The sequence below is a fragment of the Carcharhinus amblyrhynchos genome, chromosome 7, assembly GCF_965287045.1.
Source record: "Carcharhinus amblyrhynchos chromosome 7, sCarAmb.v2.hapA, whole genome shotgun sequence".
NCBI lineage: Eukaryota > Metazoa > Chordata > Chondrichthyes > Carcharhiniformes > Carcharhinidae > Carcharhinus > Carcharhinus amblyrhynchos.
The window spans coordinates 61,217,074-61,243,124 of NC_137330.1; the positions used below are offsets into that span (position 1 = coordinate 61,217,074).

At 42.0% G+C, this 26,051-nt stretch overlaps 1 protein-coding gene across 1 annotated transcript in view; it reads right to left on the bottom strand.

Moving 5' to 3' along the window:
- LOC145344993 (ectonucleotide pyrophosphatase/phosphodiesterase family member 3-like) overlaps positions 1–26,051 on the bottom strand; it is a 127,340-nt gene that overhangs the window by 56,368 nt on the left and 44,921 nt on the right. Inside the window, exons 3-6 of the mRNA XM_080192433.1 lie at positions 24,836–24,896; positions 21,263–21,360; positions 16,508–16,587; positions 7,240–7,359 (exon numbers count right to left, since the gene is read on the bottom strand). Of these exons, the coding sequence (XP_080048559.1) occupies positions 7,240–7,359; positions 16,508–16,587; positions 21,263–21,360; positions 24,836–24,896 (359 nt within the window). The remainder of the gene's footprint in view (positions 1–7,239; positions 7,360–16,507; positions 16,588–21,262; positions 21,361–24,835; positions 24,897–26,051) is intronic.

The window sequence follows — 26,051 nt, forward strand, 5'->3', positions numbered from 1 at the left end:
AGATTTGACAAGCATGATTTCCCCTTCATAAATCCATGCTGACTCTGTCTGATCCTGCCATTGCTTTCTAAAAGCTCTGTTATAAACTCCTTGATAATGGGCTCCAGGATTTTCCCCACTACCGACATTAAGCTTACTGGTCTATAATTCCCCTTTTCTCTCTATCTCCCTTTTTGAATATTGTAGTGACATTCACTACCCTCCAACCTACAGGGACTGTTTCAGAGTCTATAGAATCCTGGAAGATGATCAGCAATGCATCCACTATTTCTACAGCCACTTCCTTAAGTACTCTGGGATGTAGATTATCAGGCCCTGGAGATTTATCTGCCTTTAATCCCTTTAATTTTCCCAGCATCATTTCTCTACTAGTATTGATCTCCTTCAGTTTGTCCCTCGCACTAAATCTCCAACACTTCCAGCATTTGTTTTGTGTCCTCTTTTGTGAAGATAAAACCAAAGAATGTATTCAATTGCTCGGCCATTTCTTTGTCCCCTATTATACACTCTCCCGTTTCTGTCTGTAGGGGGCCTACATTTGTCTTCACCAACCTCTTTCTTTTCACATATCAATGGGAACTCTTAATGTCAGTCTTTATGTTCTCTGCAAGCTTACTTTCGTACTGTATTTTCACCTTCTTAATCACTCCCTTGGTCCTTCTTTGCTGAATTCTAAACTGTTCCCAGTCCTCGGGCCTATTATTTTACTTGGCCAATTTGTATACTTCTTCCTTGGATCGGATACTTCCTTGGATGAGTATGACTATGTCAAACGGTTGATTGATTAGTCTGCGAGACGGCTGTCCCAATTTTAGCACTAGGAGAACTTTGCGAGGCGGACTTTGACTAGTTGGTGCCTTGGTCAACGCTGGATGGTCTGTCCAATTTCATTCTTTCTTGACCTCATAACAGTTTGATCCAACTGAGTGGTTTTCTAGGTCAGTTCAGAGGTCTTACAATGCTATGCATCTGGAGTCATATGTAGGCCAGATCAGAATAGGACAGCAAATTTTCTTTCCTAAAGGGAATTCGTGAACCAACTGACAATTATCAAGACTTCTTTTTCATTTTTTTATTAACTGAATCTAAAACACATGGTTGGTTTGAGTCAATGTCTCTATAGTATTAGCCTAGACCACTGGATTGCTTGTCCATTGAGGTTACCACTACACCACTTCCTCATTCATTGAAATGTTTGGCTAATTCCCAGTTTTGTCAACTGCTAGAATTTCCTCCTGTTAGAAAAGTAAATACTTTTCCTCTAAGATGATTTTTAAATCTGTAACAAATTAAAATGCTTTAACCTTGACAACAATAGGACTATTATGATGATTAACAAAGAACTGAATTTCTCATTGCGAGTGCAGCTTTATTGCAATGCAATTGAAATGAAGTGAATGCATTATGATGAGTTCCCTAGTAGTTAACCAGGCAATTACACTGTGAGCTAGCAACACTTAGCAAATCATTTTCAATTCAGAAACCACGAGACAATTATCCTGAATTTAAATGAGAAATAATGTCCTAAAGCCCCACTTTGGCAAGGTTTCTACATTTAACTTGGATGGATCTTACCCACACAAAAAAACCCACAGAAAACATTGCAGACAGGAGATCACTCTTCTCGGTCATTTCTGCACAAAATTATGCATACATTAGCTGATGCCAAAAAACCAAGACTATGTCTATCTCCCCACTCATCTGGAGCAGATGCAAAAGTTATGAGGTAAGAACTAAAAGAATGTGGTATGAATATTTTTAGATTAATAAGTCACCAACTGTACTTCAACAACTATAGATTGGGCTCAGCAATTGATGAGTAAAAAAATGAAACACTTTATACAGGGCAGAGTAAAAACTTCAACAATAGTGTGTAGCACTTCATAATATTTGAAGTGTTTGGATTAAAATTCACCCTGCAAAAGCAAATTATTTCTGATGTTAGGGGTAGAATGTTATGCCTTCCTCTTCCCTTCCCCCATTCCCCATACCTTGCCTCAGAGGGAGGTGATCAGGATCAGAGAGGTCGGGGTGGGGTTGGGTTGGAAACCCTGCTTCTTTAAAGATTATGCCTGGACTGGAAGGGTGGAGGCTGGCATTCTGGCCCCAAGGCCAACTGAGGGTTTTAAGTAGTCACTTAGTTTCATAATGGCCAGTGGTCACCATGCAAGACAACCTCACATCAAAACCTGTTGTATTTGTCTGCAGCCCACTAGTGGTGACTCCCTAATATACAGGCATTCTGAGCCCAACTGAGGAACACAGCATCAGGAAAGGGATCTCTACCCATGCTATTGCCTACCCTCCTCCTTCTCCTCTACCACCCTTGCCAGCAACCCCCTCTCTGGTACCCCCCAGCCAGCTCCACTGTGTGGGTGGTGGTAAATGATGAGACAACAGTGATTGCAGGAGAATGAATCCCTGGAAATAGTTCAGCACAGGTAGCAAAGTTATTAGCTTTAACTAAAGCTTTAGAATGGAGTGAAGCTAATGTTTATACCAATAGCAGGTCTGCCTTTCGAATTGTGCATGATTACATGGCAGCCTGGAGTAGGTGAGGATTTGTAAATTCTGGCAGAGGGCAAATACAGCATGAGGATTTGATTAGAGATCTATTCAAGCAGCCTGCAGCTCCTCAGGCAACAGTAACAAAAGTTGAAGTTTACAGAAAAATTGAGAATCAAACACCGAAGGGATACAGCTTAACCAATGAACCTGCAAAGGCCCTAGCAGAACAAGATTGGGTATGGATACAGACTACAAGAGTAGCAACTGAGTCAGTCAAGGATTGCTCAGCTATTTATGTGAAACAAGTGCAGAAGCAAGCAGCTGAAGAGGAAAGGAAACATGAAAGAAAGATGGAAGACAGGAAGATCATGATAGAATATGGAGAAGGGAGGGGAAAATAATAGTCCCCAAGGTAATACAGCAAACACTGCTGAAATTATATCATGGATTAGTACATACAGGCAGAAACAAAATGTTTAATTTATTAAAAGAACGTTGGTGGTGGAAGCAGAAGGAAAGAGATGTGGTGAGGTTTTACCAGAGGTGCCTGCAGTGCACCCTAGTGGAACCAGGTCATCTCTGCTGGATTAAAATGGGAAGTCAACCAAGATCAAAAGGGTCATGGGAAAATTTACAAATGGATTTCACAGGACCTTTGTCATGGGTCCAAGGAAAGATGTACTGTTTGGTAATTGTAAGTCAATTTACCAGATGGGTTGAAGCATTTTCATGCAAAGATGCCACAGCCAAAACTGTGGCTCTGATATTGGGAAATGAAATAATATCTAAATGGGGAATGCCTCTTCAGTTTGATTCTGATCAGGGAACCCACTTCGCAGGCAGAGTCTTAAAGAAAGTCTGTTGAATGTTAGGAATAAAGCAAAGATTTCATATACCATATCATCCTTCGAGCTCAGAGATGATGGAACAAATGAACCAAACATTGAAGGACAGTTTAGCTAAGGCTATTTTAGAAGAGGGAAACAATTGGGTGCTGGCTTTGCCTGCAATATTGTTGCGACAAAGGGCTATTCCTGCCCGAGGAACAGGTAACCCCTTTCAAGCCGATGACAGGAAAAGCAATGCGCCTCTCATAGGATGCAATAACAGGGGGAGAAGAACCTGAGGTAAGCCAAGGAGCAGTATTGCAATGTATGCAGGATTTAATAGACATTCTCTCAAATAGGCATTCACTCAGAAAGCAGATAATCACACAGCAGCAGCACAGAGATCAGAGATTGAAACTGGCAGAAGGAAATATTTCTGAATTGCCTACACCAGGAGACAAGGTAATGGTGAAACCCATGACAAATATAAAAAGGGTAGGAATTCTTTGGGCAGGGTCTTTTGATGTGGTAGTCTCAGGACAAATATGCGCCTTGATTAATGAGAAATGTAGTCCTTGATGGTGGCACCGGACCCAGCGAAAACCATATCCCAATGAATAATCCTGGAACTTTATGATTACAGCAATGATAATTCAATTAATTTGGATTTGCAGATAAAATGCTCGATTAGGCCAGATTATGGCAAAAGAATAACACGTGGGTATTAAAAGAGGGGAAGCAATTCAATTAATAAGTGACTAACCTTAAGGCTGGGAGGCCATTTTTGGTTTATATTTACAGAATATTGTATGCTATAGCGAAGATTTTTGGAGTTCTACAGCTACAATCAAGATTGATTAGACAACATCCATCACAAAGGCCAAGTCAACAGAGTATAACATGGCTGTTGCGTAGGACTGTAAAATAAGTATTATTTACTTGACATTGATCAATGGTTGGGGTTTGTTTCTTTTTTAAGAAAAAGAGGGAAAGCTGTAAAAATTGTAATGATAAATACATGTGTTTATATCTTTATAGTGTTGAATGTACAAACCTTGACTCGGGTAGGACCGTCAACTGAGGTACTTCAGCGTCCTCTTCGGGAGGTACGTGTGAATACTCACCTATAAATGGCACACACAAATACTACAAAGTCCAAGCAGTCAAAATGTTGGGTGCGTTCACACACCCCCATCCATGCAGAGGGAGGGGAGTGGGGGGTGGGGGGAGGGGAACAGATACCTCTATAACAATTGCCTCTGACATGGTCAGAATTGGTAATGGTAGATCAAACAGCCCAGCATTCCAAGTATCCTGGACACCCAATACCAGGATTCATTAGTAGAGAGGTAAGGAAAGAATTTCATAGCAGTGAGTTTTGTGCGGGGGGGTGTTGAGCTATACAGATACATACCTATCTATAACGTAGGAAGACCAGCTCCTAGTTTAGTTTTAAAACAGCCAATACCAAAACCAAAAGAAATATCTTGGGGCTAGAAATATGGAAGGCCAAGAGAAAAACTTAGACATGAACGAATTTAACTACGTGATAGATCGTACCACCTGGCAGTGCCTGAATCCACCTAGTAATTACCAATGTCTCATTGCTTAGTAGAGGCAAGATTTATCCAATTCTCAATAAAACATATTGGATTTGTGGGGATAGGCATATCCTTGGTCCCTGTCAGATGGAGGGATCTTGGATATGTAATCCCATATATATATATATATCACACTCCTAAATTCCCTCACTTGCCAACACATTGACAGGCTATTCCAAAGGCCGGATGGTTCTTTGACATATTGTTTCCCCATTATTAAGTAATTAAAACATTGCAAGAAATTCTGATTCTATGCTCCATCTTGGAACAAGTTGCCAATGATACAGCCACTGCCCTTACTAAGATCAATGGTGAGATGGTAGCCATGCGCACTGTGGTGCTTCAACACAAATTGACATTGGATTATGGCAGCAAGGGATGGGACATGTGCAATAATTGGATTAGAGAGTTGCACGTACCAATGAATACCAGGAAACACAACTAATCTGGTTAATCACATCAAAAAAAGAGGTGGAGAAACTCAAAAATCCTGAACCATTCACCCTGGGTGGTTGGCTCTCAGGCTGGCTAGGCTCCTTGGGAACATCAATCCTGCAAGGGATTGTATTATTTTTCATTGTGGTGTTGGCATTGGTGGTAATTATAAACTGGAGTAAATGTGGCAAAAGTTGACAAAAGGTACAGCATCAGTGATGGCAGTCAGGGCAATAAAGAAAGGGAACCGGAGGCCAATTTATTCCTTGGCATCCAAGAACACTTATTGGGACACATCTATTTTGTGGCCTAATCTTGGGCTAGCCAAGGACCAGAATGTGGGGATTGGAGCAGAAGATACAGAAATCCCCATTTTTGAGACTATTAAAACAAGTAGATTAGTTTAAAATTGGGACCACAGTGTGCCATATATATACACCAAAGGCATGTGCCTCACTTATATATCATACAATATCAAGATATTGTCTGTAGCAAACATATATAACCATTTTGAACAAGTATAATAGAATTATTCTGTTTTTTTCATTTTCTTGCGAGCTTTGACCAACAGACAATTTATCCCTTATCGTTATGGGAAATAAGTTTAATTAGACATTTAATTAAATAAGTTTAATTAGACAGACTACATTCTTTCAAAACAATGAAGCATAAAGCATCATAAAATGCCCCTTTTATCAGAGACAGGCCAAGCAGCTACAGGCAACCAAGGTTATTGAAATGCATCAAAGGATTCAGCTTCTAGTTGTAATAAATAACTGCAATTCAACCTCCACTGATAAAATGACAGAAGACAGATCAGAGAAGATGACTCCCTTCTAGTTCTCAAGATTGCAAGAGTTAGGGGTGACTCTTGAATCTACTGGGTTTGCATAGGTACAGTTTCTAGGTAATGGCAGTTGGGGGGCGGGGGTAGAAACTTCTGGGTTCAGTTGACCAATGAATTCCTAATTCTGCTGGAAGGTAAATGCTATTGGCCAGAGTAAATAAAGTATAGTAAATGTAATTGAACCATCCAGCTTGGATGATAGGCTGGGCAGCAGGATCGAATCTTCAGAAAAGTTTCTCTGTTGTATCCATGGGGTATAAGGCCAGAGAGAAGTTGGAATCTCTCTCCCAATGCGTTGGCAAAATAAAGAACGTCTTTAATGGAATACTGTTTTTTGGCAAGTCTTTGGCCAGAATTTTACCACCAAGCCCATCCGGGAACCAGGACAGGCGTGGCTCGCAGAATGGAATTTTCCAGTGGCCCTGCCAGTACTGGAGCACTACTGGTCACTAACTGGCCAGCAGCTCTTGGGAAAGAATATCTGCTCTGCACTGGTTAAACTTGACCCAGGTGAATGATTCTTACAAAATTCTGTTGAGCTTCCAGAAAATGTTTGATGTTGGGTTCCAGCCAGTGGGCGTGAACCTTGTCTCAAACATTCAATTCAATGCTAAGTGTCAACTGAATATTCAATTCTTCTTTTGATCAGATTATATAGAACATACAGCATAAAAACAAGCCAATCAGTCCAAATAGTCCACTGCAGCAACTATGCCCCACTTGAGTCTCCTCCCATCACACTCCATCTAAATCCACCATTGTAACCCGCCATTGCCTTCTCTTCCATGTGCTCATCTAGTTTCTGGGTAAGTGCATCTCTACTCTTAGCTTCAACCATTCCCTGTGGGAGCGAGTTCCAACACTTCTCACCACACTTTTGGGATTCCCACTTTCTACCCTCCTACCTGATTAAATGTCCCCCTCACCACCAAACATGCTGCACAGGGAGGGAATAAAATTCTGCCAAGATACCATAAACCAGTGTTCTAAAACTCAAAATATTATTAATTCCAATACTCACAGGCTGTCCTTTGTACCAGAGGGGATTGAACTTTTCCTCTTCTCTAAGGTTGAAACTGGCATTCCTTTCCACATCGTACATGCGATTTCCAATCACACCATGAGATTCCGGATACAGGCCCTGAAATTGAAATGAATACACAAGACTATCCTGTGTTTGTATTGTCGCAAATCAAAGTTAAAGTGAATGAAGAGGAATTGTTCCCAGCAGCTGATGGATTGATGATATAAGTTGAAAATGGCTGGCAAAAGAATCAGGTTTTTTTTAAACACATCCAACAGTTAAGAATTTGAAATGAAAGTTGAAAATAATTGCAGGGGGATTGGAAAAAGAGTGGGGAAAATACTGGATTCCCCTTCAAAAGAGCCCTTGTGGATGGTTACAATTAATATACCGGACAAGAAATTGGTTCACAGCTCATTCCATCCACAGGAACCCAAGGATCTAATGTGGCAAATGCCACACAAGCATCCTTTCTACCCAGAAGCGTTCCACTTGTCATATTGGGAAAACAGTTGCATAGACAGTCACAGCCCAGTCTTGAGTAGGCATCAATTTCTTTGCTTGTTTGCAAGTGACTCATTTGCAACTGACCACAGCCTGATTAAAATGTTACCTTTCTTCCCATAGCTAGGAGGGGGAAATTGGTAGATTTCTACCACCCAGAGTTCAGTTCCCCTCAGTCACTCCCACTTCCCCCATTTTCCTCCCCTTACAACCTCAACCAATTTGATGACGTCTTAGACCACTGAGTTTCCACAATTGCCTGCAGCTACCAAATGAACTCAGCAGACCAATATCGCATGTAGCTGCCTCTAGTGCAACATGCACAGCCCTGGGGTTACTCAATTTTTCAGGACAACATGTTTAAAATTTTGTAAAATGGATGCATTGCTGGCAAGGTTACATTATAGTTCACATGATTGTTAAAGATCACCCACATTCTGACAATTTCAGGTGGAAGTCAGTTTTCGATACTGCAGCAGGACAACACTGTAATGCCAATGACTGCATATTTGGTAGTAAATGAAGCTTGTTCTGTTTAAGAAAGTGGATACATAGGGTGGGATTTCTCCCACTGATCCCTACTGCGGTGTGTTCTGCGGTAGTGGAGGCAGCCCACCAGCTGCCTGCAGCAGGTTCGTCCAGCCCCGACACTGTCAATGGGTTTTTCTGTTGTTCTTGCCTTCCATCACTGGGGAACCAGTTTGCCTTCAGCCAGACCAGAAGGTCCCACTGGTGGGAACAGCCCAAAAATTTTGGCCATGGATCTGGCCAGTTTGTTAAAAAAAAGACAAATGCATCAAAATACAGATGGCTTTCACAATAAAAGTATTAATATCTTTACAGGGGAGATGGTAGCATTGTGGTATTAGTAATTCAGAGACCCAGGGTAATGCTTTGCGGACATGGGTTCAAATCCCAACACAACAGATTGTGAAATTTGAATTAAATAAAAATCTAGAATTAAAAGTCTAATGATGACCATGGAACCACTTGCTGATTGTTGTAAAAACCCATCTTGTTCACTATTGTCCTTTAGGAAGGAAATCAGCTGTCCTTACCTAGTCTGGTCTACGTGTGAACATAAGAACATAAGAACATAAGAAATAGGAGCAGGAGTAGGCCATCTAGCCCTTCGAGCCTGCCCCGCCATTCAATAAGATCATGGCTGATCTGTCGTGGCTCAGTTCCACATTCCCGCCCTCTCCCCATAACCTTTAATCCCCTCTCTTATCAAAAACCCATCAACCCGCGTCTTAAAAATATTTAGCGAGGTAGCCTCCACCACTTCAACGGGCAGAGAATTCCAGAGATTCACCACCCTTTGAGTGAAGAAGTTCCTCCTCAACTCTGTTCTAAACCGCCTCCCCCTTTATCTTGAGGCTGTGCCCCCTAGTCCTACTATCCTTTCTGAGCGGGAAGAGTCTCTCCACCTCTATCCTATCCATCCCATTCATCATCTTACACGTCTCAATGAGATCTCCCCTCATTCTTCTAAACTCTAATGAGTACATGCCTAATTAATTCAGCCTCTCCTCATAGCTCAACCCCCTCAACTCCGGCATCAGCCTAGTAAACCTCCTCTGCACTCCCTCCAAGGCCAAAATATCCTTGCGTAAGTACGGCGCCCAAAACTGCACACAGTACTCCAGCTGCGGCCTCACCTGTGCCCTATACAGCTGCAGCAAGACCTCCCTACTTTCATATTCAATCCCCCTCGCTATGAAAGCCAGCATCCCATTCGCCTTCCTGACCACCTGCTGCACCTGCAAGCTGGGTTTTTGCGACTCATGCACAAGGACCCCGAGGTCCCTCTGCACCGTCGCCTGCTGCAGTTTTTCGCCACGTAAGTAATAGTCCTTCCTACCATTGATGACACGAAGGTCGGTGGTGTTGTGGATGGTCTGGAAGGATGTCAAAAGTTGCAGCAGGACATAAATAGGATGCAGGACTGGGCGGAGAAGTGGCAGATGGACTTCAACGCGGATAAATGCGTAGTCGTCCATTTTGGCAGAACCAACGGGATGAACGAGTACACTATCAAGGGCAGGAGTCTTAGTGGTGCTGAAGAGCAGAAGGATCTTGGGGTCCGGGTCCACAGGACTCTTAAATCGGCCTCGCAGGTGGAAGAGGTGGTCAAGAAGGCGTATGGTGTACTGGCCTTCATTAATCGAGGGATTGAGTTTAGGAGTCGGGAGGTAATGCTGCAACTTTATAAGACCCTTGTCAGGCCTCATTTGGAGTACTGTGCGCAGTTCTGGTCGCCTCACTATAGGAAAGACGTAGAAGCTATTGAAAGGGTACAGAGGAGATTTACAAGGATGTTGCCTGGACTGGGAGGCATGCCTTATGAAGTTAGGTTGAGGGAGCTGGGTCTCTTTTCCCTGGAGAGACGAAGGTTGAGAGGCGACCTGATAGAAGTTTATAAAATGTTGAGAGGAATGGATAGAGTGGATTCTCAGAGGCTATTTCCCCAGGTTGAAATGGTCGCTACGAGAGGACACAGATTTAAGGTGCGGGGAGGAAAGTACAGAAGTGATGTTAGGGGTAAGTTTTTCATTCAGAGGGTGGTGAGTGAGTGGAATCGGCTGCCGTCAGTGGTGGTGGAGGCGAACTCGCTGGGGTCTTTTAAAAGACTTCTGGATGAGTATATGGGGTTTTATGGGATTGGGGGTTATAGATAGGTGTTGATGTGATCAAACATAGAACATAGAACATAGAACATTACAGCGCAGAACAAATGTGCTGATCGGCGCAACTCGTGGGCCGAAGGGCCTGTTTGTGCTGTAGTGTTCTATGTTCTATGTTCTATATTCCTACCAAAGTGGACCACCTCGCACTTGCCAACATTAAATTCCATTTGCCATTTCCTGGCCCATTCGCCCAGCCTATCTAGATCCTTCTGTAGACTCTCCACACCCTCCGCACAATTTGCCGTCCCACCAATCTTGGTGTCATCAGCAAATTTCGACACCCTACACTCGGTTCCCTCCTCCAGATCATCTATATAAATGGTAAATAGCTGAGGCCCCAGCACCGACCCCTGAGGCACTCCACTAGTCACCAACCGCCAATCCGAATAGCACCCATTGACCCCCACTCTCTGCCTCCTATTTGACAACCAATCCTCTATCCACGCTAACACCCTACCCCCAACTCCATGTGTGACTCCAGAGCCACAACAAACGTGGTTGACCCTTGAAATATCCCCTCAAGGCAATTAGGGATGGGCAATAAATGCTGGCCCAGCCAGCAACACCCACATTCCATGAAAGAATAACAAAAATTTAGCATTGCAAAAAAGGAAAGGTCAGTCTGTACATCATAACTAGTGTTTGCAGGACAAATAAGAAAGCAGCACTAAGGAATAAGATGTGCTTGAAGTGAAGTAGATAGAAACAGTGCAGAAGAAGCCATTCAGCCTGTCAAGTCTGCACCGACTTTCTGACAGAGCATCCTAATAAGGCCCTCTTCCTCCACCCTATTTCTGTAACCTCACATGTTTAGCATGGCTAATCCATCTAACCGACATACCTTTGGACTGTGGGAGTACACTGGAGCACTCGCAAGAAACCCATGCAGACACAGGGAGAACATGTAAATTCCACACAAACAATCACTCAAGGCTGGAACTGAACTCAGGTTTCTGGCGCTGTGAGGCTGCAGTGCTAACCATTCTGCCACTGTTCACTTTGTTCTCAGTGGGCAGATTCTTCCCAATCCCACAAGGGTAGTTTGAAGGAAAGTAAGGAATGACAACAATTGATCAGTGGACTGACACATTCATACCTCCAACCGACATTACCAGAGACAAGGTAGCACTGGTGACAGCTACTCACCTAACAGCGCTTAGTAGATAGTTTGCGTAGTTGAGCACTTACTTGTGGGCAGATTGGGGACAGAACCTCCCATCTCTGATCTAGCAGATACTTGGAGGAAGGTTGCTGATGATCAGCCGGTGGGACTGCAAAGTCTCTAATACTCAATCTGCCCACACCAGAGTGATAGGGATCAGCAGGCCACAGACCAAGCTTCACCTCCAACTGGGTGGCCTGATAGCTGTTGGCACATATATTATATTTTTGTAATTAAGGCCTCTTCAGTGGGTGTAACAAGTTGGAGGTGCCTTCCCAGTTCCCCTTCTACAGTGGCATTGCTTGCTATTGGAGTATCCTAGTGGAGTACACTAGTGGCATCCTTCCAAGATTGCAGACACTCTGATTGTGCCTACAAACTCAGGAAAAACTACCCTCTATCCTTAATTAGGCACCAATTCCAATGATGTCTAAAAGGATCCCGTCGGCTAGTAAGGACCTGGAAATAGTCCCATCCCTCCATTATTTCTGAAGTTAGGATTTCATCCAGCAGGTGCACAAAAAATGTCCATGGAGTTCTGTGCAATACCCAAACACAAAGTCGAGGTACAATACTGATTTTCTCTTAGCTTTTAAAAGTATCTTCAATTTTTAAGCAGATCAAAATCGACAGAGACCACAGAGTGCCACAAACAGATTCTCCCCCACAAACTTTCTTAAAGGAATATACTCATAAGAACATAAGAACATAAGAAATAGGAGCAGGAGTAGGCCATCTAGCCCTTCGAGCCTGCCCCGCCATTCAATAAGATCATGGCTGATCTGTCGTGGCTCACACGGCACAAACCGACAAATCAGTAATTGAGGATAAATTTTCTCTTATTTTAGCTGTGCTGTAAATGACAATGACATGATAAAAGGGTAAGAGTTAAATAGATAAAGGTTTGTATTTCTACTTCTGCATTTCTATTATCACAAATCTTCTTTGCATTGTAGAGATTCTATGATTCTTTGACTTTTCCAAGTACTTATATATATATATAGTGAAGTGCAGTGAATGTTTGAAAGAGATCAGAAAATTAAAAGAAAACAAGTTTTAAAAGATAATGAATGACCGATGAGTCTTTTGCTCAGGGTGCTGCTTGTTTCACAAATGGACTGTCTCCAGGCCTACTTTCCTGGCACACTGTCCACACTCCAACTCAGAAACCTTATTACTTTTACACACCAGTGTATGACAAATGCTGGTGAACAACCACATTTTTGTTTAGGGAAAAAAGAAAATGCTGAATAAAGTTAAATTTAAAAAGTTTATTTATTAGTCACAAGTAAATGTATATCTGCTGTGAAAATCCCCTAGGTTTCTGAGCAGATTTCAGAGCAACTTGAGAGAACAGATTTTCAATAATTTGGCAGCTAAGATGTGAAGGAACAAAACATTTATTATCATGGAGGAGAGCTGACACATTCATCAATGACTGGAACAAACGCACTCCGTGTAAGGCGAAAGTAAGTGTCCCAGATTCATACTACACTTGACTTTCATATTAACACTGAGAAAGCCATTGCTGTCCTATACCAATACTATAAACTTGATTCCTCTTTTTCAAATTAATTTTAGGTTACTATCCTCTGCTGCCAATGTTCATCCAACAGTAAGGATACTCCAATAGCAAGCAATTAAAATTTTGATTTTATTTGATTTATTATTGTCACATGTATTAGTGTACAGTGAAAAGTATTGTTTAAAAGCCACTTCACAAAGGAAATCAAATAATGTTTTAATAAAAAATTTCATTACACCACCACTTGGGCCGCACCCTGGATCACAAAGGTTCTTCCCAATCCCCATCTGCTTTCTATTTATACTGGATCAGCTAGTTAGTTGACAACCACAGCATGTAATCAGTGGTTACATTGTAACAAACCAAACTTCACAGAAATAATAAAAACTTTCAACAAAAACAAAATGCTGCTTGATATATTTGTGGCTCATGTGAGCTAACTTTTGGCAGTACTTGAAATTTTGTTCCATTAATCCATGGGATAAGCAATGAGCAGTAAAAATCTTCACACACTCTACTATAAATAAGCTGAGCATATTGCAGAATTCACGTAGAACAAAAATGTTTACTTCAATATTTTATTGAAACTTATTTTGCCTCAATTATTTGTTGCCTTTTCAAAAAAACATTTACAGATTTCACATGATGCTGTTTGTCCACCAAGGAAGTGATCATGGTACCTGTTTGGTAGGACCAATTCTTTGGAACTTGGCACAGATAGAATAGAAAGATGAGTGGTAAGGTTTACTGGGAAAATAAGTACTACGCTAGTTTGTGCAAGCAGCAGGGCTGTGAATTCAGATGTTAGACTAGTTTGCTAAAGAAAGTAAAATGAAAAAAAAATCAAGCATGAAAGTGGAACATCGATAGCTCCCAAAGTGGAGTCCAAGTGGATGTGAAATTGGAACAGAGTAGACTCCTTAAACAAAGTCTGATGTGTGGGCACTGGGCCTCTCTACAATTAATCCATGTTAATGGAGTTGCAGATATAATCCTTGCCACCTCATTCATTGGAACACACAATCCATTCAGCTCAAAAACTCACCACATTCAAAGGAACACTATGATAACTGCATGATGACCCTATTCAAGAAGGGAGAGAGACAAAAAGGAAACTATAGGCCAGTTAGCCTGACCTCTGTGGTGGGAAAATTGCTGGAATCAATCATGAAGGAGAAGTGGCTGAACATTTGGAAAGACAAAGCTCAAGCCACCATCATCAGCATGGTTTTATGAAGGGCAAGTCATGTTTGACAAACTTGCTTGAGTTTTTTGAGGACATAACCAGCAAGGTGCATACTGGGGAACCCGTGGATGTGGTATCTAGACTTCCAGAAGGCATTTGACAAGGTGCCTCATAAAAGACTGACCCAGAAGTAGAGACTGCAGAAGATTGGGAGTAGAGTACTAGATTGGATTGAGGATTGGCCGACTGACAGAAAGCAGGATCAGGACAAATGGGTCCTTCTCTGGCTGGCGAACTTTAACTAGCGGGCTACCATAGGGGCCAGTCCTCAGACCTCAACAGTTTACAATTTATATACATGATCTGCAAGCAGGGGCAAAGTGTAACATAGCAAAATTTACAATGACACTAAAATAGGTGGGAAAGCAGGCAATGAAGAGGAAATAAAGATTTTACAGATGGATATAGAAAGGCTGTGGGCCAAAATTTGACAGATGGAGCTTAATGTGATTAAGTGTGAAGTTATCTGTTTTGGTCAAAAAATAGAAAGGCAAAGCACATTATTATCTAAATGGAAAGCAGATTCAAAATGCCTCTGAGCAGAGGGATCTGGGTGTCTTTGTTTATGAATTACAAAAGATTGGTACGCAGGTAATAAAAAAGGCAAATGGAATGTTAGCATTTATTGCAAAGGGACTGGAGTATAAAAGTAGAGAAGTGTTGTTGCAATTGTATAGGGTGTTGGTGAGACCACACCTGGAATATTGTGTCCAGTTTTGGTCTCCTTTTTTGAGGCAGGACATGGTGGCATTGGAGGCAGTTCAGAGGTGATTCACCAGATTGATTCCAGGGATGAAAGGGTTGATGTATGAGGAAAGGTTAAATAGTTTGGGCTTATACTCGCTGGAGTTTAGAAAGATGAGAAGGGATCTGATTGAGGTGTACAAAATACTAAAGGGGATTGATTGATAAAGTAAACACAGACCAAATGTTTTCCCTTTGTTGGGCAATCTAGATCAAGAGGTCACAGGTATAGATCAAAAGGTGGTAGATTTAAAACTGAGATGAGGAGGAACTAATTCTCATAAAGGGTGGTGAATTTGTGGAACTGACTGCCCCATAGCATAGTGGAATCTATGGTTTCTGGAAGGAGATAGGTATATTTCTAATTTTTAAAAAATGAGTTAAAGGGACATGGGGAACAGATAGGAAGGTGAATTTGAGACCAGGTAGAGATCAGCCATGATTTGATTGAATGGCGGAGCAGACGCAAAGGGCTGAATTGCCTACTTCTGCTCCAAATTCTTATCTTCCTATTTTATCTTTCAGTTTGAATTTTACATTAAATAGTCACCAGTGAAAAACCCTTTGAGCATATAAGAATAATTCATTCTAGGTTACGGAAAGTACGTTATCTTTCCTCACCAGTCTTCTTCAACAGGTTAAACAATTTCCAGTACTGAGTAATCATCCAAAACATCAAAGTAGCATTTCTCCCCAAGACCTGACTACTAAATCATCTTCCCCTCCTAGATCTCATCCAATTCTAAACATCAACTCATTCAGCAGCACCTCAAGAAGATTGGCAACAAGAAGGGCGTTCCATACCTTCATGGGTTTTTTTTCACACATTTGACTCATTGCAAGTATGCAGGAAGTTTTGCTAGGAAGTGGAGTAGGCTTACAGAAAAAGTAGTACAAGCAACACTTAAAGCAACTAAGTATAGACAGGGAAGTGAGACTAAACTCACACACTGCAATGGGCTAACGGATTTCCTTCTGTACTATTAAATCTGATCGAGGAGGAGTTTCAACTTGTGCCCAAAACAGGTGGCAATTTGTTGGGTTGACCACAACACCTGACAGGTAAAATGCAAACCTTTCTTAGGTTTGTGCTTGAGTTAAGTACGATGGGTAAGTTATCAATATGCATTGTTCTTGAAAATTAAAATGGTGACTTTTGTCTAAAAATACAAGTGAAACACGATAAATGCAATTATATTTTATACTTTGATTACTTGAACAGATGATGCCAATGACAATTGTTTAAACTAAACAAAACTTCATGTATGTGAGATATCATAATGTACCAAGGTACGTCAATTTCAAAATGAGCTTCATAAACCTAGGTAAATCACAAAGTATTACGTGTAACAGAACATACATCTAATTTCATGAAACAGTACAAGCTTACTTACTGTGATAATTGTGTAGTGGTTAGGGAAGGTTTTGGTTGGATACACTGGTATCATATATGGAGCATGCACGCCACAAGTTCCTGCCAAGAATCATAATGAACAGGATAAACATTTTCCATTCCATCATTCATATTTCACTGCATGTTAGTTGACTTGTCAACATAAAGCTCCAGTTCACTCCCATGCAAGACTGACTGGGGCCCAAGGAATAGATACTGAGGTATATACAAACATATAGCATAGGAGCAGAATTAGACTGTTTTGCCCCTTGAGTGTGCTCTGTCATTCAACATGATCATGGCTGTGTTTGTGTTTTACATTCAAGTTCTACATTGCCAGTGACCCCTGATAATCTTTGATTCCCTTGCCTAACATGAATCTACCTCTGCCTTAAAAATATTCAGTGATGCTGCTTCTACCATGTTCTGAGGCAGAGAATTCCAAAATCACATAACTTCTGAGAGAAATAATTTCTCCTCATCTCAGTCCTATAAGGGCTATCCCTAATTTTAAAATTACGCACCCTAGATTTGAACTCACTCTCAAGAGGAAACATCATTTCCCAGTCCAAGACACGTCAAGATGATTCAGGATTTTACCCTCACTCTTCTAAACGTCCGTGAAAACAACCCCAGCCAGTCCAACCTTTTCTCATAACCCATGCATTCTGGGTATTGAGCTAGTAAACTTCCTCTGACCCTCCTCTAATGTATTTACGCCCTTCCGTAAATAAGACCAAAACAGCGCACGGTATTCAGGATGTGCTCTCACCAACACCTTATGTAACTGAAGCACAGCACCCTTACTTTTGATTCAATTCCTCTCAGAATAAAGGTTGGCATTCCATTATCTTCTTGATTGCATGCTGTACCTGCATATTAACTTGTCATGACTTGTACAGACAAACAATTAGATCCCTTTGTATCTAGGAATTCTGTAGTCGTCCTTCGTTATGTAATACTCTGCTTTTTCATACTTCCTGCCAAAATGAACAATTTCACATCTTCCCACATTATACCCCATCTTTGCCCACTCATTTCTGACCACTCATTAAACCTTTTCAGTACATACTTTACTACCTTTGTTTAATTAGAAAAGTTTGCTACCATGCCTTTGGTCCCCTCATCTAAGTTATTGGTGTAAATTGTAAAAAGCTGAGGCCTTACCACAGATCCCTGTGAGATACAACTTGGCACATCCTATCAATCAAATACCCAGCTAGGCATTTTCTGTTTTCTGCCAGCCAATCAATCTTCTATCCAGGCTAATTTGTTACCACATTACAGCATGAGCTTTATTTTCTCCAATAACCATCAATGTGGTTCCTTATCAAATACCGTAGTAGATTGGATCCGCAATTAGTAAGTTGCTGGATAACACTGTGTTCGAGTGTAGGCAGAGATATCCTGCTGTCATATAACACAAACCCCACTTTTGGGATTGCTATTGTATATAATTTTTTACAAATTGAAGAGGAAGATGAAATTGCAGCCACGATTCTCCCATCGCGACGTGCAACTTTTTGGCGGGTCGGGATGGGAGATGCGTGTTGCTGGCCATGTTCTGGGATTTGTGTATGTGCTGGGAACCCACATGGATCTCCCAGAGCCGGCAAACAGTCACCGGTCAGACCATGCTGGAAACCAGCAGGAAGGCAGGTAAGTAATTTGAATCTGTTTTAAATGTATTTTAAATATGTTTTCAATCTAATTATCAGGAACTTTCCAGCCCTGATTGAGTCTCCCACCCCGCCAGGGGTATTTCATTCTGGCAGGGTTTAGATTAGCTCCCCACATTCGGGTAACTAGCCGGAGATCCCACTTGAATGAAAGGGGGGAAGGCAATCGGAGCCCCCCAAGTGAGTCAGGCATTGGGGGACGCCCCCTGGGCATGGGCACCCTGGCAGTGCCAACCTGTGCCCCCAATGCCCATCGGGCATTGGACAGTGCCATGGGTGTGGGGCCTATTGTGGGCAATGTCTTGGGGTGATTGGTGGGGTGGGGGGGTCACGCTGCCATTCTGCAGACAGGATTGGTCTGGGATGGAGGAAGAGCAGCGATTGGAGCAGGCTTGGGGGGGGGGGGGGGGGGGGGTGGGCCGGTGCATGGATTGCCAGGAGTGGGGGGGGGGGGGGGGGGGCTTCCCTCTGCGGGGAGGTCTGCCAGGGTGAGGAGGGTGGGGGAAGGGGAAATCGCCACTGCTGGGGGGGGTGACTGTGCACCGGGGTGCTCCAGGATGGGACGGGGATCAGGATGGGACGGGGATCAGGACTGGCCCAGGAATTGTTGTGGGGGCCATGATCGGGCTGTGGGGGGTTGCTGGAGGGGTAGCACTGCGAGGGTCCAGGGTTGGCCAGCGATTGAGCTGGCCAGCAAACGGGAAGTCTGACAGATCAGGACCACTGTGCATATGCCCACCCCCCTCGGTTTTTAATGAGATTCATGATTGGGAACTCTACAGTACGCAGAGTGCAGAGATTCGGATGAGAAGCTGAATTGACCAAACAGTCGAGATTCAGAACAGTTTTCCCACCAGTTCAGTGCTTTTGGGAGAATCGCAGCCTATATTTCAGAATTTGCAAATGGACACAACAACAAACAGAGCAGTAGCAAAAATAATGATCAATGTGAATAAGTTCCAACGTATCCAGCGAGAGAAACCAAGTCAATAGAGCATGAAATGGTCGACATAATTCAATAAAGAGATATGTAAAATTATGATATTCTGCAGAGGTCAATGTAGATTAGGCACTAACAACTGATTGTTGCAACAACAATATCTTGGGTTTGGGTGGACAGAACACAAACCTTTGGAGGTGCTTGAAGCGAGCAAGGCACAGCAATTTTGATTATTTACTTCCAAGAAAAGATAACTTATCTTAGTAATTCCTTTATCTGGTTTGAATAACGTAGTGACAATATTTAAGCAGAGTCGATTACTGTTCTAACCTACCAAGCCAACATCTCACAGAAATAATCTTGTTGAGCAGCAACTCTCCGGTTCAAAATGCTGACTTTATAGATTCCGGATTGGTAAGAGGGTCAAAGGTTATGGAGAAAAGGCAGAAAAATGGGGTTGTGAAACTTATTAGCCATGATTGAATGGCAGAGCAGACTCAGCGGGTCGATTGGCCTAATTCTGCTCCTATATCTTCTGGTCTAACGGAACAGCTGAGTGATGAAGGATGAAGGCAACATGACTGTTGATAGGAGAACACGTATTCATCAATATGATGATTTGAGCAAGGTCACCCACCAACGGCAGGTTCAACACTTTGCCGCTCCAATACGTCCCCCCATTGCGATTTGCAACTGCCAAGCCACATGTAGAGCCATCCTGACCAATCATGTGCCCACTCTTCCTACTTCTCTTTGGTTAGATAGAAGAGAATTAAGTCCCCTCTCCAGGGCTTTGATGATCTCCATCAGGTAACAATTGAATGATAAACTGAGAGTGTCAACAATGTTGCTGCTCCAGAATGGAAGGATCCCATAATGTGGAAATAAAGGGCTACCATGGCCTTGATATCCATTGGCTGTGCCATCCTCACCTTGCCCTGCAGCTGTATGGGGTGACACAGTTCATTCCCTCTGTGAAATGTAGCCACCACAGACACTGTTCCAGGACGAAGTGGAGGTGAAAGAAATACTCCATGAAAGCCCAGATTCCTCATGATTTTGAACATCTTTGTAAATCTCCTTTTAATATCTTTTCTCAGGAGAAGAACCGCACCTTCATCAATCTATCCCCATAACTGAAGTTTCTCTAGAACCACACTCAGAAATCTTTACTGCACCTCCTCAATGCCTTCACATCCTCCTACCCAGAACTGAACATAAAATTCCAGTTGAGGCCAAAACATAACTTCAGTGTCTTTGTACTCTATGCCTCTATTTATAAATTTGCTCTCGAGAGAAGTAACATTGCAAGTCAGGAGAAAGATTCTGAGGTTTATAAACATTTATGGGCAGGATTTTCCACGCAGGCCACTGCATGATTTGTGGTGGCAGAGGCAAGGATTAGAAGACTCCACAACATATTCACACCAGAGGGATCTTCCGGTCCTGCCAATGGTGCACCCATGTGCCAGTTTCCTGGCAGCGAGGGGTGCATTAAGTGGAAAACCCTGTTGACAATGGTGGGACCAGAAGATCCTGCTGCCAGACAGTGGGGGGTGGGGGGAAGGGGGACTGCTTCCCATCACTGCAATACATGCGGCAAGTTGCACAGTAAATTGCTCCAATTATCTTCCATTCTAATAGATCACTTTTTAAATATATACATGGTGCAGTGAAGATAATTTATTCCATTTGTTACCTGTTTTCTTGATCATTATTCGGCTTCATTGCAAACTTTGATGATCAAGTTGGAAGCTTGAGCCATGGCAAACTTTGGAACATTATGTACATTTTGTAAAGACATTTTTAAAAAGGCCCATTTTATCCCTATTCCAGTTGGGTCTGATACACAATAACCATCAGCTTAAAGATTAAAATGAAACATCATCACCACCACAATTAATTTTTAAGATATAACTGCCAAAAAGTTCTATGGACTAATGGATGACCAATAGAATAGTTGACACATGGAATGGCTATTGAACATTTGCACAATGAGAGAGACTTGCACCAAGAGTAAAGATTGAAGCTAATTTGTGGAAAGAGAGGAACAAGTTTAAGCAATAACTTTCAAAATGCATGTATGTAAACAAGTGAAGAGGTTATATTTATTCTTCTCCATTTTGAAGCTGCTTACTCAGCTTGTCTATAACAGGCATAGAACTCCTCCAGTTCTGCAAATAATCGGATCGGAATCCATCTAATGAAATCAAGATGACAGGAGGCCGAGAATACCTGGAAAAATCAGAATGTTGGAAAGAAATTCAAGTTTAAATTGTTCCAATTTTCTCAGAGAAACAAGTACAAAGTGAATTCTCAAATACAAGTACATTTATCTCTGATGTTTTTATGTATGTATGAAATAACCAACACTATCTCACGTGAGAATTTCTTGCTTAATGCCACCTGCACAATGTCATTTCATATTAATATTGATGTCCAATACCCAGCACTCGGATCATGTTGCTGCTGTTTCGTGCTAATTTCACTGTAGTCCTGGATGTTTTGTGCCGTTCTCATATTGAGCCTGCAAGAGTTCGATCTTGAGCGAAATGGGGAGCAGGCAATCTTGCAACAAGATTACGGGCCTCAGACAGACTGGAAGCAGCCCAGATTTTTATTTATGCCCAGGTTGTACTGCCCTGTAAGTGGTCTTCAGCCCTTTAAAACACTGAATTAATAACTCACCACCTTCTACAGCGTAAACTGGTTGAGTGTGCACCATGCTACCATGTGAACTGCGCAAAACAGGAGCTATCACCTGTCGCCATCTTAGTTGTCTTGAATTGTTGTGGTATTATTTGTTAATTTTACCCACAAAATTCATTCATATAAAACCAAAAGAGAGGCAATGATCACAAAGTACTTTATGTTAAGGACAGGCAGCAAAATTAAGTTACACTTCAAGTGAAATTAGATATTATAAAGCACACTGAAGCAGGTGAGCATACAATGGATATCACTACAGTTTTTGGCTTGCCAGCATCAACAGTGAGAACCATATTAAAAAACAATAATAAAAATAAGAGTTGGGTAAGCTGACAACCCTTTCAGCTATTATTAGATTAAGTAGGAATAATCAGATTGGAAATATGATCAACATGGAAAGACTGCTGACCATATGGGTTGAACATCAAACTCAACAATGCATGCCTCTTGGTTTAATGCTTAACTCAAGACAAGTTTGTACAATGATCTTAAGATTGACTATGGTGAAAGTTCAAACATAGAACCAGTTAGTGCTTGTCATGGGTGGTTTTCAAGGTAGAAAAAAAACCATGCTAACATGCATGACATTGTTATAAATGGGGAAGTTGCCAGTGCCGATGATAATGTTTTAATAGAGGATTCAGCTGCAGAAGGATAGACTTCTCAACAAGTGTTTAACTGGATGAGGTCAGTTTATTCTAGAAAAGGCTGCTTTTCATGACATACATTTAAAAAGGGAAATAAAGAGAGTGTGTGTCAGGCTTTAAAGCAGCAGAAGATTGCCTGATATTGCTGCTTACTGGAAATGCAGCAAGTGCTTTTGAAGTAAAACTGATGCTTGTGCACCATTGCCAAAAGGCTAGGGCAATGAAGGGTCAAAGAATAGGCTGTCAGTAGTGTGGAGGGCAAAGAAGAAAGCATGAGTAACTCAAGCAAATTTTGAGCATTGGGTTCCATTGTACTTTTGTCCAACTGTTAAAGATTATAGTTCCGCAAATGATCTTGCCAAAATAAAGAAGCATTGCTCCTCCTGGACAATGCTCCTGGCTATCCTACAGCTCTTGATGCCTCAGTGGCAATGTCCAAGTGATCATCCTGCCACCTAACATCACTTCCATTTTTAGCCCATGAATCGAGGCCTATTCCCACAGAGAACTACTGGGCAGGGAAATGGAAGCTGACAATCCTCTTACCCCTAAAGGAATTTTGGAAGGATTATAACATTGTTAAGGCTATTGAAAACATCATGGAATGAGATTGCCTCATCTAACATGAATGTATGGTGCATGGAGAAAGTTATGGGCAGAAGGGACAGGAACCAAGGGCAGGCAGAAGGGATTAGTTTAATTTGGCATCATGTTCAGCGCAAAATAAACAGTCGTAAGGCCTGTTCCTGTGCTGTACTGTTCCATGTTAAAGTATTAGACTCAGAGGCAATGTGGAGCTTATTGAGAAAATCCAAGAGACAATAGTAGAAATGGGCGAGAAAATTGGATTAGGTGAGCTAAATACCATTACTTGTCTCTGGTGGAGAGGTGGCTCTGCTGAGAAACTGAAAGAAATGGAATAACACAGGCCGGGGGAGGACAGCAGGGATAACCAGCAAAGAAAACAACCAACCAAAACATTTAGCTCAAAATCATTTGATTATACCTTGAAAAAGGTTGAAGACACAATGGCCTGGTAGAGAGTGTAGTTCAAGAATGACCAGAGATATTAACAATGCAGTCAATTGCTACAGGGAGCTTTACATAAAAAAAGTGCAGCTGTCACGCAAAATATTCTTTAAAAGAGCCAATGCAAAAAGCCCTTCAAATGATACTGCAATGAGTCCTTCTAATACTCTTCAGATACTCTCCTAATAACCCTTCTAAACAGTCCTCCCAATATCCATTATATATGGGAGTCCTGGCTGATGCTTTCTCTCAATAACCAAGCAACACTGAGGCAAAATGAATAGCTTCTATCGAAGCTGTGATCTGATAGCTATGGCCAGGGATTGAAATATTTAATCTTCCCTTTTAATTCTTTCTGAGTGATCCATAGGCAGGTTTCTCTGGATGGCGGAGTTTGCCATTCCACCAAAAATATAATCTTAAAATGTGTCCCTTCTCCAGCAGGCTACCCTCCAGATATTTAGTCCTCCAGGAAGCATTCACTGGCTTAAGATCAGCCTCTGTCCCATCTATGGAGGAAGTCCCACCGCTGAGCATTGCCAGCCAATATGTTTGATGGTTAGCACTCTAGACCCAGCCACTGCTAGCACCGCATCCAGGCCCCAACGAACAACCAGGAGCCAGAGGACAGTAAGTTGGGGCGCTCTCAGCATGGCCAGGATAGGAGGTCCAGAGGTGGATAGAGCAGGAGGTGTACATGGATATGGGGATATCCGGGCTAGGAGCAGTCCTTGGGGCAGGAGCCACTAATTGGAAAAGGGGGTCCATGAAAGAAGCACTCCCCCTTTCTTTTCCTGTCCAAGGCACCTTTTTACCTATCACTGACCTCACCCTGCTGGCCAGAAGTTTGCAACTGGGGCAGGAAGTGATCCACAAGTGGCTATTAATTGGCTACCTGAGGAATTCATTGGCACAAGGGCAGGTATACCACCTGAAGTTTTGTGCTCAGTATTGCTACCAGGTAGGTGGCATGAAAGGCATCAATGGAATTTTACAGGCCCCTTCACGCATGTAGCAGGAACCTTAAAATTCTAGCCACAAGTCATCAGCCAAAGGTCAAGGTAAGAGCAGTGCAAGAATCATTCACCCTCCTATCCCTCTCTCTCTATATAGGAAAGCAGTTAATTTCTTCACAGTACCTTCCATAACAGCAGCCAAGATATTGAGCTGAGCACCTAAGCCGACGAAGCACGCCATCAAAATGTACACATACTGCCATTAACAACAGGGATAACCAAACTTATAACTGTTCATTTGATTGCCCCTAACCAGGCTCCATGAACTGACCTACAATATTTAATTTGAAGTAACTAAAGCAATCCTACCCTTCTGGACACTGGGCTGTGTCAACATCTTCACAGTCATCCTGTAGCCAGCTGCTTTTGTCTGTGTAAAAAAAAAATGTCCACTTTAATAGCATTATTTTAAAAGTAAATAACTTAGAAGAATTCTATAGCCATAAATATATTTCTGATAATAAGATCATTTTCAGACAAACATAATCTCTGTACAATTAAGCTCAGCAACAATCAACAATGTGTGCCTATTATTAAAGTAGAATCACTGTATAAAAATTAAAGTATATCTAAGCACCGATGTCCAGGGCAGTCACTTTCCTGTCACCTCTGGAACGTGGCTATTTTCATGCTTGGACCAAGACTGGGTGAGGTCTGAAGCTGAATGCACCTGGTGGAACCTAAACTGAGCGTTGATGCACAGGTTATGTCTTAGTAATTGCCACTTGATAGCACTGTCAATTACATCTTTCATCACTTTACTAATAATTGAGAGTAAATGGATATAATGATAATTAGATTTGTCCTGCTTTCGGTAGACAGGACATACTTGAGCAATATTCTTCCTGGTTTAGTAGATGCTAATGTTGTCGCTGTTCTGGAAAAGTTAGGCTATTGGTGCAGCTGTTTCTGAAGCACAGTTGGAATGTTGTCGGGGTCAATAGTCTTTGCTATTTCCATGCCTTCAGCTGTTCCTTGATATGTGGATTATTGAATTGGCTGAAGACTGGCATCTGGAATGCTGCAGACCTCAGGGGGAAGCTAAGATAGATTATCCACTTGGCACTTCTGACTGGAGGTGGTTGCAAATGCTTTTTTTTTTGCACAGATAAGCTGGGCACCCCCCTCATTGAGGAGTGACATGTTTGTGGAGCCCCCTTCTCCAGTTAGCTTTTTCACTATCCACCAACATTCACAACTGGATGTTTCAGATAAAGATTACAAAAAACTTAGAAAATATTTCAATCTTGTCATCAAACATCACAATGTGTTCATTGTCCGTCCACAGAACGGTGGTATCTGACTTCTCATCTTCTATTCCAATCTACTGCCAATTAACTCCCTACTACTGCTGAACAGGAAGGAGAGGGCAACACTGTTTTAAAAGAGGACAATAGCATCAGCGCTATTTACAACACATAATTTTTGTGCAGACTTTCAGAAATAATTATTCCATAGAACTAGTTGAGATGGAGTTCTGAAAACACTTCAGGGTCTGTCTGAACCGGGCGTGTCTGCCTCGAGA